Here is a 14,824-nt window from a genome sequence, read left to right as displayed (position 1 = left end):
CAGCTCGCTTGGAACCAGAGCAGAGCAGGTACGAAAAACTGGTATCTGACACGAGGTACCGCGCCCGTGGAAACACAACACAAACCGAGTAGAGTCGAGTCAAGTCGAGTAGAGTAGGGCTAAGACGGGCCGGTGGAAAAGGGTTTATTAGAGTCAGGCGGCAGGCCGTCTGCAGCAATGATCGAGAGGAACCTACGGGACAAGGGAGCACAATAAGTCGCAGGAACTCCGAGGATAGATCACTGAATGGGTGGACAGTATGCACAGCTAATAGGTCGCTAATTGCTTATTGAGATTGCTTAATGATTACTACATTTATATGTAGAGCAGATAACGCAAGGCAGAAATTGGAGTTAAAGCAACTGCATAGATTTGGCTATAAGTATATAGACAGTGAGAGGCAGACAGCAGCAGTGAAAAACAAGGAGTGATGCTAAATGCTCATCAGGGAATATAGACCCTACTACAGCATAGAAGTACCTGAGTATTTCTGTTTTGGTTCTTTGCAATTGTAATTCAAGGAAAAATGTTGTCCTCCTTTACTTCACAACATTTATTACTCAGATAAAAGCTACTTTCAGCATTTGCATAAATAACAAAGAACATCATCGACTAATGAAGAATGTTTTTAAAGCAGTAACACTCAATTTATCTCAAAGAAGAAAACTGTGAGGCAACTGTGCATTACAAATAGAAAGAAGTAATAAAATGCAAATAAATACAATAAAAAAGAGCCTTTATATGATATGCGTTTAATGCACACAGTAGATTATGTTCATGTTTCAATGCAGGGTGTTTTTCTACATATATCTTTCCTTTTTAGTCATTGATGCATTCTGGGGTGAGATACATTAAAATTCCCTGTGACCCTTCATAAGAAATATGTTTATGTCTAAGCTTGGTGTACAGGAAATGAGTTTCAGTTTGCAGAAGCGAACTCTAAAAATATGACCTGTCTCCTTTTTGTTTAACAGCTGGGGCTTCACAGTCTACACTGATAAACAACAATGGTGAGTGCGTGCAGAAGTTCTCCATTTCATTATTGATGAGTGTGACTTTTACCCTTTCCACTTAAAATATATCTCTCAACAGAAAGAGTCAAGTGGCACAGAGTGAAAAAGTTGAAGTTTAAGCACTTTGTGATGAGCCAAGTGGTTTAGTGGAGGAGCTATCTGTGCAGTTAAAAAATATTAGGGATAGCTGCTGAGTTTGAGTCCTGGAGAGTGAATACAGGACGTTCTTCTGTACAGTTATCTGCTATCACTAACCTCAAGTTTAAAAGATGCTAATCCCTAACTTAAGCTAGCTTAATTTATATATTTTTCTGTTAGTTTAAACATTTCTGTTTTCAGGATTTGGGCTGAATGATGATTTGTGTTCATGTTTAGCTAGCAACAACACTCAGGTCAGGAATTGAATTATCAATTTATTTGGTTAACTCTTGTGTTTTAAGTGCTAGTTAGCAACTGTTAGCATGCTAACACACAAAACTTATATGTGGGACATGATTAAAGTAATCCTTGTATTATCATATTTTTAATGTAGGCACCAGTTTAGCTATGTTTTTTGTTTCAGTTATGCTAGCAGTAAATCTAAAAAAAAAAAAAATTGTAATGAATCAAATAATAAATAGAAGTAGTAGTTAGTGTTGGAAAAAACATTCAATTTGATATGATTACTCATAATATTGACAGGATAAACATTATACTTCACATCATTATCATTATTTTTGTTTTTTTTCAAAGATCTTTTTATTTACATTTTTACATATTACAAACAAAAGATCAATGTAAACAATTCAAGTAAGTGAAGTTTTTGTATAAGAAACACAATAAGCAAATGAATGAAAAAACAAAAAATAATCTGTGATAATAATTTAAAATAAAAGATTGATAAATACTTAATCAGGAAAATAAAGAATAGTGAAACTATAATACAATAAATAAATTGATATCAAAAATAAATAATTGGAAAAAGTAAAAGAGCAATAAGTATAAAAATACAAATAAATATCCATACACATACATATATACACATATATATGCATAAATACATGTTAGTTTTGTTTTTTTAACTTAATTAGCTGAAATAATAACTGGGGATAACTTTAAAATTAGCTGGCTAGCTTTGAGGGTTTGGTCCCGTTGACTATGTCATTTATTTGTTGAAGTTACTTGTGTGTTCAGTGCTAGTTAGCAAGCCTTTACAAGCCAACACCCTAAAAAGAAACTTTACACCTCGCACTACCCCAACACAATGGAATTTGAGGAATTAGCTTGTGTTTTAAGCAATAGTTAGCAAATGTTAGTGTCAAAAAAGATAAAACCCATGGTAAATGTCATTCTTGGCACTATTATTGTGAAGAGAAAGAATTCGGTTTTTACCTTAAAGTATCAGTGTTCCCAAGAACAGATAAACAGAAGTGCTAGCATAGCTGTAAACTCTTAGCCTCAGTGTAAGCATGATTGCAGACACTTTGTATTGTGAAGATTAAGCATCCTGTATTTAGCTTAAAGCATCAGTGTTCCTAAGAACAGAGAAACATAATTGCTAGCATAGTTGTGAATTCTTAGCATTAGTGTTAGCATGATTGCAGCTACTTTTTAGTTGTATTTCATTGTCTTCCGTTTGGCATGTGTCTTCAGGGATACTTTTTAGAGATAGAAGAGAAAGAAGAGAAAAAAGAGAATAGAAGAAAAAAAAAAGAAGAGAAAAAAAGAAAAGAAAGAGAAATAAAGAAGATAGAAAAAGAAGAAAAAGATAAGAGAGAGAGAAAAAGAAAGAAACAAAAGAAAAAAAAGAGAAAAGAAAAGAAAAAAAGGAAGAGAAAAGGAGAGAGAAAAAAAAGAAAAAAAAAAGGGATACTTTTTAAAATTTCTTGCATTTTGATGGAGAGATGAGCAAAGACAGGGTACAAAGTGGAAAATAAAAATAATATTTTGTATTGAAAAGTTCATCTGGGATGTAGCATACATGCTAAAGAGGAAAAAAGATATTACTACTGTGTCAGTCTTAGTCAGTTTCACATTTTCATGAACACATTAACTGAAAGCAGAAAAGCTGAAAACCAAACAGTGTGGAGTATCTGACAGGTATTATTCAATCCATCATTCTAGGCTGTTACTTACAGCACTAATCACTGCTGCTAAAGTGGTACTTTACCCGTGGAGATTCATATAATCATAGGTAATGTCTGCCAGCCCACCTATCATCAAGTCTATCTATTCATATTGATTAATGAACTGTTCTCTGCAGAGACGCCGTGCTCAATCCAGTCACCTGTTTGAAATTAGTGTGGAAATGATGCAGTGAAAATCAGTGGTTTATATGACCGAGCTTCTCCTCCTCAGGCATTTCTGCTGTGAGAACAGGGGGGCGCAGGTCAACTGGGTGACAGACATCATCAGCATGAAGGTAAGATGACGTGCAGCGGAGATGTTGGAGTGCACTCGTGCAAAAAAAAAGCTGTACGAAGCAATGAGATAAGCAGAGCATGCAGTGACTTTGGAGGGAGCAGGAGAAGTTTGTGTATCCTCCTCTCTAACCCCTTTTTACTTTACAGTTGCAAGCCAAAAATATCACTGAATGTGACACACACATTGTGGCCACATCCGTCCTTATTTGGATGAAAAATACGCTCGATTACGGCCGGAATAAATCACCTTTTACAATCCATATCTCAGAGCAAGGAGATATGATAAATCATATTTACCCCAATCATCCATTTCCATTGTGCTGTTAGGCAGATGAAATACGAAAACAGGGAAAGAAGTGTAAAGTTTTCGAGGTCACTCAGCAATAACATAAATCATTTTATGTGGAAAAGCTGTGAGAATAAGGTCAAGGCGACCATAACAATCACATTGTGGTACTTAGCCGCGAGATACAGCTAAGTGTTGTCGCTGTCAGTGGCTGACGCAGCACATATGACATAAATAATGCAAGGCAGAGCAAACACAGGGAGAAAAGCTAAGGATGTTTCATATTTTTTAAATCATTCCTCACTCTCACATTCACTCCCAGCGACTCATTACTGAACTCTCTTCTTCCCTCATTAGACTGAACACACGGTCTATTTCTGCTCAGTTTAAAGCAAATGACCGATAATCAAACGCTACGCTTGTCCTAATCTGAGAATCTTTTTTGTATCCTGAGATTTCACAGCTCCGTATTGTTTTCTCAGCTTGTTCAATCAGTGTTAGCTCTCAGCTCGGCTTCCTTTATGGGAACTTGTCTGCAGAAAAGTGTTGTTTATCACAGGTGCTTACTGTAAAAGCCTTTTAGTGCCTTAGTTTGGGTTCACGAGTGAAAAGGGCAACACTGACAGCGGAGAGATTGATCTAAAGGGGAAGCCAATTTCTGTGTGTTGTTTTAAAGGTGTTTTTTTCAGCGGGACTTTTCTCTGCTCTTTGCGAGAACTCCTTAGCTCTGCAACAACTAAATCTATAGCAGACTAGAGCCGGATGAAGATATTAGGATTCTGCTCCCAAATCCGCTAAATATCAGGATTGTCAGCTACCAACGCGGGGGCTTCTGGGGAAAGACACGGGACTCGCTGGAAGGGCAGAGACAAAGTGCAGATGAGGAAAGTAGACAGAGAGCACTTCAGTGTTCTTGATTCCCTTTCTCTTACCTGTTAGTGAGCATTGTGCGCCGACAGTTTCCATAGCAACTACCCGATGGAGGACCTAATTTTGAAGCGAGCTGGCTGGAATAGATGGTGGTGGCGGTGGCGGTGGTGGTGAGTGTTGGAGGGTTGGAGAGAGTGGGGTGGGTGGGGGGTGTAAAGGTCCAAGGACGGGTCCGAGCTGTGATGAAATAAGGATTTGTTAAAGAGAGGCAGTTGTGTAGGCCTGAGGGTCACTGTGATATAAAAGGAGACATTGTTAAAGAGAAAGTTTAGCCGGAGATCAGAACACAGTCGGACCACAGTGATGGCGCAGAGGATCACAACCCCTCTGACTTTTCCATATTTGTAGTCGCTGGAGCTAGACAGGCCGACAGCACTTTATATCTGTACAGTCTATACACTCACACCAACTTTTCTGTACTTTATGTTTGAGTCTCGAAAGTTCAAAAAGTGCCTGTCCAAAACATACACAACATAAAGAAGAAAAAAATGTTCATTAACTCTCTTTTTTTTCCCCACACAATATCCATAACAAAGAAGTTTTGAGTCACAGTGCTGTAATTTTGTATGGCTGGCTGTGTGTCCACAGTTTGGTTCTGACCTCCACACAAAGAGTGTTAACTCAAAAGAAGCTGGAGTTCACAAACTGTCCATAGAGGGAGCTGTGACTAAAGGCCTGAAGTTTCCACCACACATTCAAAACTCCAGCAAACAGGTGAGGAATCAAAGACGGTAGAAAAATAGACTTGATGATATTATAATAGAAAATAAATAAAATAATGATAATCATAATAAGAATAATAAAATGATAATAATATTTAATAATATTATTATTATTGAGGATGACAATAATAATTTATATTTTTAGCTTTAGTTTTATTTTCAACTCTTATCTTTACCCTTTTAAAAACTATTTTAACTATTTGTATTCTTAATGTTGAAGCTTTAACTTAATTTAATAACACAGATTTTATTGTTGGTGTGCATTAGTCTCTATTTTAGTCTCTATTTTATTATATTTTTATTTGTATTATTACTATTTTTATGATTATCATTATTATTATTTTCCCTCAATATGTCTTGCCATTGTTTTACTTCTGCTTCTTTCTTGTTTTTCAATAGCTGTAAAACACTTTGGGTTGCATTTGATTTGTATGAAAGGTGCTATATGAATGAAGCTTGATTGATTGATTGATTGATTGATTGATTGATTGATTGATTGATTGATTGATTGATTGATTGATTGATTGATAATAATTACAATAATACAAATAAAGATAATAAAATAATGGTGATGATGAAAATAATAATACAAATAATGCTAATAATAATAATAGTAAAAAATAATAATATAATGTTAATATTGAGGATGAAAATAGTAATTACAATAATAATATAAAATAGATATATTTTTTTTATACAGTGCTTATCAAAACAAGTTACAAAGCACTTTAAAAAAAAAATCAAAAAGGCAGTAGGCAGCAATTGATTGCCAAACAAAAGTGTTAAAACAAGCATCAAAACAATAAACCATATAAACATAAAATAAAAAGCAAGTCTAAAAAACTGAGCTTTCAAAAAATTATATGCTCCCACTACTGCCACAACAGAGGGATGACTGATTAGCCTTTCATGCTGTCTGTAGGACTATTTAAGTACTGTGTCAAAACAACTATTCAATACATCACCACTAAATTTGGCACGTTTGGTAATTCCAATAATAAGTGTAACACTATACAACAAAAATTAGGACACTCCCTTTAGTTCTCAGCTACAAATGTGTTGAGAGCTGGACTGATATATCTGTCACTTGGTGCTATTGGACTGATATTGGCCCACCACCGATATATCAGTAACAAAATCAAGTTATTATTTTTATAAATGTTACAACTTTAAGATACATCTGTGCTGAGAGCTATGAAGAGCCAGACACAAACACCAGTAACTTGGTTCTATTGGGTATGTCCCAAACTTTTTACCGACCACACAATGAAGAGAATTATTATTGGTGACAATATTATAAATTGGGGAAATGTTCCTTCTGATAGTTTGTATTGGTACAAGTCTCAAAAATCCTAAATGAGTTGGGTTCTTTGGTGCTGATAAGTCAAAATGTAACATTATCATTGTAAATAAATACAAATAAAATGTGTAAATTCAGTTTTTTTTTAAAGATTGCTGTATTGTTTCTTATCTAGATTAAGTCCATTGTTTTTTATCATCATCTGCCATTCTCACCCTGTCAGCTGACAGACATGAGGACTTCAATTGAAGATAGCAAACTGAAGGCAACCAAGGCCACCTCTCTCCCCCACAAGACGAGCAACGCACCCAAGACCCCGGAAGTCCCAAACAGGAGACCCTCTTTGGACGTCAGCCAGCCTCAACGCTTCCTCTCCAGGTCCCCATCCAGACACTCACAACCCATGCCTTTACCCCTCCCTCCCCTGAGTGGCAGTAAGACCCTCAGCAGGAAGCCTGCTCAGGGCAGGGAGGGCATTATGCCGTCTAATCTGATGAATGAACTTAACTTGGTGCTGAGCAAGACCGGCCGCAGTGCCAAGAGCAATGATTGACAGGAAGAGGAGTCAGGAGAAAAGAGAGGTACCTAGAACGGTCAAACAAACATTACAGGGCTGAGTATGAAAAGAAAGATGTCTACACTGACAAAAAAAAAAAGACCACACCATGCAAACGGTGGTAAAGTAAGGAGCTTTTATGAGGGGTTTTAATAGCCTCGAGACAGATTTTGAACTTGGGTATATAAAGGGATGTAAATGCACAAAGGGAGTTGTGGAAAACAGGTGCAGGAGACACTGGAGGTCATGCAGACCTCAGCTGGACAGGAAGCTGACCCAAGCACTACAAAGCAGGATTTATATGCCGTCTTTAAATAAAACAGAGTATGCTACAAGAATACGTTCAGCTGTCACACCTCTAAAGTTTCCAGAACTGCTTACTTTAAAGTTTCCGGGTTCTTTAAAAAGGCAGCTTGGACCACATTTGAAAGATACTGTGATAATCTTAAATCCTTATGCAGCAAAAATAATTTCATGTGCTGTCAGTATTAGCGCTAGCTATGTATTGCAGTTAACATATGAAAAAAACATTCCATATATTTTTGTAATTATCCCTGTCAAGACCCGCTACACTGTTGAGAATTAAAATATTTGTAGGTATGTATAGGAATGCAAAGAAAATGATACAGATGCTAACATACGCTAAAGAGAGGAGCATTTGGTACGTGCTAGCCATTTACAGAGCTTAATCAATTCTTGTTTGCGTAAATACAATTGTAGCTGCTGGTGGCGGGTAGTTCCAATGCTCTTATTTATTTGCAATGTACTTTCAATATTTTTTTTACAGCATAACTGTAGCAAGCTTTGTATTTCATTGCAGCCGTTAACTGTTAGATAGCTAGCTTACAGTGTTTTAAAGCATATCAAAATTTTGCACTTGCAGTCGCCAAATGTTGTATAAGTGTTAAGTATTAATCAATAAAGACAAAAAGACCTTTATATATTAATCCTATAATAAGCCTTATCTTAATTGTAAAGTTTTAAATCTTGGTTTCTTACAGTAAAATAAAAAGAATGATAAGATGCTATCAAAAAACTTAAGCTAGCACCTGTGCTTGTTAGCTTTCTTTTTGTCTCAAAATGTAAACTTGCTGCCTTGGAAGAGCAAAGGTAAGTGACCATTAATGGTCAGATTGTGTTGTTAAGTTTATAGTGAACAAGTGTGAAATATATGTGATGATAAAAGACGACAAATTAGCTCTGGTGTTAACAGGTCTGTTGACATAGATGATACCAGCAGCCATCGCTAACATTTCTTGTTTACTTTTTTTTGAGACATGAAAACAAAACTTTTTTTTTTTTTTTTAACAAAAGAACATATTAAGACAAATGACTAATACAAGATTCTGTGAATGACACACACACACACACACACACACACACACACACACACACACACACACACACACACACACACACACACACACAATCCATAAATGTCAGAATCTGTCCCTACTTTCATTTTTTACAGAGAAAAGTTGAATAAAGTAAGTCAAAACTGTAATACATTTGTGGATTTTAGAAAACACTTTCACTTTTATCCACTAATTTAAAAAGCACCATCACATTATCTTGTGTCATTAGTAATCAGAAACTCGTTTTAATGATAATAGTACCAAAAGAACAAACATGACACATTAATTTAGCCTTTCAGGAGCGGTCCACATGTAAAATGAAATGTCACAAGCAACAAATAGTCAGAATTTTGAATTTCCCGTACCCACCAAGTTGTCTATTAAAACATATTTCTACAGACTGCTCTCTCATTGATGCATCTTTTAAGCAGTACAAATTGTTTGTGTCTATTTTTGCTAAAAGCTTCAGCTAAAATTTCTCTTAATTTGTTTTTCCCAGAGACAGTTGTTAGAGGTGTCAGTGTGTAACAGGAAGACAGATAGACATCAATATATTCTTTGGTTAAATTCTCACTTTTATGCTTTTTATTACTTTGAAATTACAAATAAACCATCAAATAATTACAGCTAGATAGAAATGAGTTACTGCATGAAGAAGAGCCATTAAAATAAGATTGCAAATAAAATAAACTTTATATGATGATAAAAACGTGATAAACACAGAGGGACAAACATCATTGTTGTTTAATGATAATTACAGTCATTGCGTCCAGGTTTATTGTGCATCATGATTGGATTTTTTTCCTCTTCAACTGGTAAGACTTCTTTATTTCTATTTTAATATTGCATCTGTTCCCTGCTTGTCCTTTGGGCTTTTTTGCATCAGGTAAATCTGCTCTGAATAAACCGTATAGGGATTTGTAATGGATACATTTTCTTCTGGGTTGTGTTCTATGAACCCACCTGCTGCAGCTTAAATCCAGCAGCAGATAACACTGCGAAAAATACTCCGTCTTGCATCTTTAGCTTATTTATATGTAATTATATCATTATTTTATTCATAGATTTCATCAAATTCAACTTTTCTCGAGTGAAATGTAAAAATAAACTCCTGGTCTCAAGTCGCACGCTCCTGCTGAATTATGTATAGCAGTCTGAAAATGCACACGTAGGCAATTGTCACACAGGTTCCTCCATGAAAAATTCATATTAACATTTTATTTTCATTATGCCTCATATACCAGCTGCTTGTCCTTTGTTTCGTGTCCTTATATTCTAATCAAAGAGCTGCTGCGTTTTTTGTATTCATGGTCTGAGCGTTTCTTATTAGGGCTTTATTTTCACTGTGCAAATGTGTGTTTTCTTCCCTCGCCTACATTAGTTAAAGCACCATATTTGTTGCAATTGTGGAAATGAATACGTTCCTTGATTGGCCTGTTGAGTCATTTCATTCTGAGTACCATTTAATTTTTCTTTTTTTCTAGTGTGTTATTTTATGATATATGCCTATATTGTTTTGCATAAAGTGCCTATTTCCATTTTAAAACATTTAATTGATTTTATATTGCCTCTATATTCTTATACACCTTCCCTTGACCATCAGCTGTATGTATATTTACCTCAGTTGTCCTCTGTGTCTGTATAACCCAGCATATTTTTGCCGTCCCTTCGAGGCCTATAGTGCACCAAGGTCACCATATGGTGTAAGAGAGTTCAGAAGAAAGCACTGCAAAGTCATTATGCATCGACATTGACCAGAGCACTCTGTAGAGGTAACTGCTTGTGTGGCTGCAATGGTGGAAAATAATGTACTGAAGTGCTGTGCTTCAGTTTAGATTTCAGCTACTTTTGTAGCTGAGTTTCATTTCTGAATTTGGAACTTCTACTTTACTGCAGGGGAAGGGAAATACATAGACTCTCTAAAACATGGGACATAGTCTCAGTAGCGTCCCCCACCTGTTGCTCAAGAAACTTAAAGAAGCCCAAAGATGGCAATCGCCACACTGGAGTTGCTGACTAACTAAATGCTGGCTAATCTACAAACAAGCAAAGGAGTGGAGTTGCGGTCATAGTTTCGTCGGCCAACAGCAACAACACAACCGCCTGTCAGTCAAATCAGCCATACCGCTAATTTAAAGGCCTGCTTCTAATAATTGGCAAATTATTATTATCTGCTGCAACTATAACAACAATTGATGCATCTAAGCATGGCCATAACCAGCTGTGTGGTCACCATGGTCTCGACTAGGGGTGGGCATCAAAAACCAGATCTGACTTAGAACCAATTCCAATTGATCAATTCCATTGGAATTGTACACCTCAAATAGTATCAATTCTTCTTAAGGATTCATTTCCCAGCAGGACGTCATGTCACGTTGTGGTACGTTGCATTACGTTACACACTCTGCGACGCAGAACTCCTTCAACCACAAGGAAATTCAAAGTGTTTCCTCCAGGCTCCAGGGGCCACGCCCGGACTCACACGGCCGAAAATGAGGCACTGAGAGCGGATAAAATACCTCCGCGATGACCCCCGTGGGAAAAGCATTTTTCCTCTCCAAATTCAGTATTTTCCTCCAGGCTCCAGGGGCCACGCCCGGACTCACATGGCTGAAAATGAGGCACCGAGAGTGGGTAAAATACCTCCGCAATGACCCCCGTGGGAAAAGCGTTTTTCCTCTCCAAATTCAGTCTTTTCATCCAGGCTGGAGGGTCCAAGTCCAGACTCACACGGCCGAGAATGAGGTCAACCTATTATTCAGTATGTTCAAGTTGAATATGTCCATGTTCAGTCTTGTGCAGACATAATTTTGGAAAAAATAAAATGGTTCCTTTTGGTGCGGAAGACTGTGTAGAACTACTTTTTTTTCCCCTCCAAAAAATACTCAGGAATCGTTAGAAGAATTGACAAGGAATTGGATTGATAAGCAGAATCGACAATGGCATTGACATTGATAAAATCGTATCAATTCCCACCCCTAGTCTCGACCCTCGCTTTATGCATTGATTGGTCCCAAAAATTGGTACCACTTGGAACCAGTCAATGCACATAGTATGAGATGGCTTTCACTCTGAAAGAACGTATAAAGCAATGCGACAACGTCATGGCCAACCCTACACTGCCTTTGATTGGGTGGGGCTTAGGGGGTGAGGTTGACGCATGACTCCAGAGGCATGATGAATGGTCAAGGCAGGTCATAAGGCGGGACATTGACGTTCCGTTTGCTGAGGAGAAAGCAGCTTGCTGTCTTTGATGTGCATCCACCGGAATCGACAGGAGTTTTGGGTAATCAGGTAATCAGACTTAAATATGATACATTAAAAGAAGAAATTTGGGAGTTTACCAAATTATAAACCCTGGCTATGGCGCCGCATTTAAGTAAGACATCTCTTCAAGTATTTCGACCAAGAGTTCCGGGTTCTTTTAGCCCCCAGAACTAATTTCCCCGGAACTAAAAGGTTCCTGTGCCCCCATTGTTGTCTGCGTTTCGACCAGGAGCTGAAGTCCCGGGTATATTGTGCAAATCAGGCCAGTGACGAATGGAGAAAAAATGTATATTAAATAATATTTTGAAATCTTAATAAAAAACTAAACTAGTATGCATTCCCAGGAACTCCCTCAGTGTTACAACAGCTGTGTAAACTCCACAAACACTGTTCAATGGAAAGTCCCAGGACCTTTGAAAAGTGCTACCCCCCTAAGCAGGGGCTTTTCAGGGAGGACATTATCTACCACTGAACTAAATTTAGACCCTGGTTCCTCCAGTCGAAACGCACGTAGTTCAGGGTAAAGTATCTAGTTCCGGGGTAAAGTTCCTGTGGTGGAAAAACGCCTTATCAGAACTTCTCTGTTGGTTTTTGAATCAGACTATATATCTCTATAGCTGACCTAAAATGGCAAACAAAACCATTGGAGAGATATATCAGTTCTCTAAACCTATTCCATATGCCCGTCTCCACTGCCACGGGATAGGTGTCAGACAAGACCATGACCAGCATGCTGCAGAACAGCTTTTCAAAATGTTCCTAAGCCAAGTATTCACAGTGAGGGATTGCATTGATTGTTAAAACAGGTATTTTAGCATACAACTGGAGGTTTAGACTCACAAAACTTGTGTGTGCTTATTGATGATAGTGTAATAGCTACAGAGCTGTAGTACAAGTACAAATATAACATCTGAAATTCTGTGCAGCATGGTCTCCGGAATGGTCCATAATAATAAGAAGACCAACAGCATTTTTGTAGGAGCAGCTCAACCTCGACAATGCAAACGTATTGCCTTTTAAGTGCGTTTTCCTGAAACTACACTTGAAAAGGGTATTTTTATACCACAGTTTTCCTACCGTCTTTTCAAGGTAAGCTAAAGATCTGAGGGATTCTTCTCCCACTGTTTAGCTGTGTGCTCTGAATCATACAGCTCGTACATGCAGAGGTGTACAGTAGCAGAGAACCTGAGCTGTGTGCAGTGCTCACAGTCAGTACTGACAGAAAGAGAGAGAGAGAGAGAGAGAGAGGGAGGAGAGGGGATTAGATAGAGAGAGAGAAAGGGAGCGAGCTGATATGCTTTAGAAAGAGAGAGGAAATGACAAGTTATTTCAAAAGAACAGACATGAGCCCTCTGATTGGACGTGAGATGCTTCTCAATTAAGCCTCGGCGCCTGTGGTTTAGAAAAAAAAACCACCAGACATAATTGATGCATTTTTTGAAATATGGAGGTTATTGATCAGATTTGTGGAAGTGTCCACTGAGGCCACGATCTGATCTCCCTCCATCTTTGGTGTTCGCTTTGCTTTGTCTAGCTGTTTATGAATAATATAACATCAAGGGAAGAAATAAAAGAGAGCAGATGAGTGACAGGTCTCAATGTGGCTATAATACTGCTTTGGATGTCTTCATTTTCAGTCTCATGCTACCGCCTGCAATAAAAGTACAGATCCTTTACAGCCATATGCCTCATCTTAGATGCTTAGTCATTTTTTAAGGTAAAGAGAAAAACGCTAAGACACCAGACTGACTTTAAACACACCAGATGTCTATAAGGATAGCACACAGAAATGAAGAAATATTTGCTTTATGGCAGTCTACTGTAAATCACAGTGAGGGCACTGTTAAGTCTGACATACTGCAGCTGTATAACATGCACGTCGAGCCATGGCCCCGGTGATTTACATTTCCAGAAAGGGTAAGCCTTATATTAATGGAGCCGTCCATTTTAGCAGCTATAAATAGCTCACTGCATGAAGTCGTCCCACTGCTGGCTGCCTTTTTTTACGCTGATCCACACATTCTGCCCTCTAATCTCAATTCTATTAATGTCTTGGGTGATATTTACGACACATGGACCCTTTTAGCCTGACACGGCTGTAAAGTATACGTTCAAACCAGCCAAGCTTTATCTAATTAAAAGCCTCTGCAATTGCAATCCAACTGGGATTGAGTCTTTAAAACCTCAATCAGTTTTTTTCCCTCCCCTGGTCGAGAGAGGGGGTGAGTCACCACAGAGCTAATAAAGACGAGAATGTTAAACATTCCAATTAAACATTGAAGGGGAATAAGGCTGCAGATCATATTCATATTTTTATGTTATGGGAATTATAGGAATGTCACCAGATGGAGAGGTCACCCCAGTGATAACAGTGGATGTGTTTGGCTGGTGACCTTACTGTTTTGTAACCAAGGCATATTTCTATTCTCAAACTGTTTTACATATGAATGCTTTCATATTTGTGACTTATTCTCAAGCCAAGTAAGTTTTCATACACGCTTCTCTAGTCAAAACTTGATGGCTATGTCACCCAAATTGCAATCTAAGTAGGTGGCTGTTTGAGACTGTGTCATGCTGGCCACCTAGCATAGCCATAGCCTTATCAATAGAAGCATGAAAGTGGCTAAAGACATGAAAAAGTGAAAATGTTGCTTCCAACGCGGAAAAACATGAAAAAGTGAAAAAAATTCTACAAACACTGTAATAAATTAAAAAGTGAAAATTTTGCTACAAACAATGCAATAAATTAAAGAGTGAAAATTTTCCTTCCAATGCGAAAAAACATGAAAAAGTGAAAATTTTGCTTCCAATGCGAAAAAACTTGAAAAAGTGAAAATTTTGACTCTAGCACAAAAAGACATAAAATTGTGAAAATTTTGCTTCCAACGTGAAAAAACATGGAAAAAGTGCATATTATGCTAGTGCTGGTTAATGTCACTATGAAATGCTACCTTTGAGTTTAGATGTTTCTGCTTGAGATCAAGGTGTTTGGT

The 14,824-nt window shown here is 37.5% G+C and overlaps 1 protein-coding gene across 1 annotated transcript in view; it reads left to right on the top strand.

Moving 5' to 3' along the window:
- zmp:0000000660 (arf-GAP with Rho-GAP domain, ANK repeat and PH domain-containing protein 2) overlaps window positions 1–8,254 on the top strand; it is a 209,934-nt gene extending 201,680 nt beyond the window's left edge. Inside the window, 4 exon segments of the mRNA XM_034676822.1 lie at window positions 975–1,010; window positions 3,351–3,414; window positions 5,220–5,345; window positions 6,877–8,254. Of these exon segments, the coding sequence (XP_034532713.1) occupies window positions 975–1,010; window positions 3,351–3,414; window positions 5,220–5,345; window positions 6,877–7,206 (556 nt within the window). The 3' untranslated portion in view covers window positions 7,207–8,254.
- The last annotated feature ends 6,570 nt before the right edge of the window (window positions 8,255–14,824 follow it).

The sequence above is a fragment of the Notolabrus celidotus genome, chromosome 23 (assembly GCF_009762535.1).
Source record: "Notolabrus celidotus isolate fNotCel1 chromosome 23, fNotCel1.pri, whole genome shotgun sequence".
NCBI lineage: Eukaryota > Metazoa > Chordata > Actinopteri > Labriformes > Labridae > Notolabrus > Notolabrus celidotus.
This window is presented reverse-complemented; position numbering and strand designations above follow the sequence as displayed.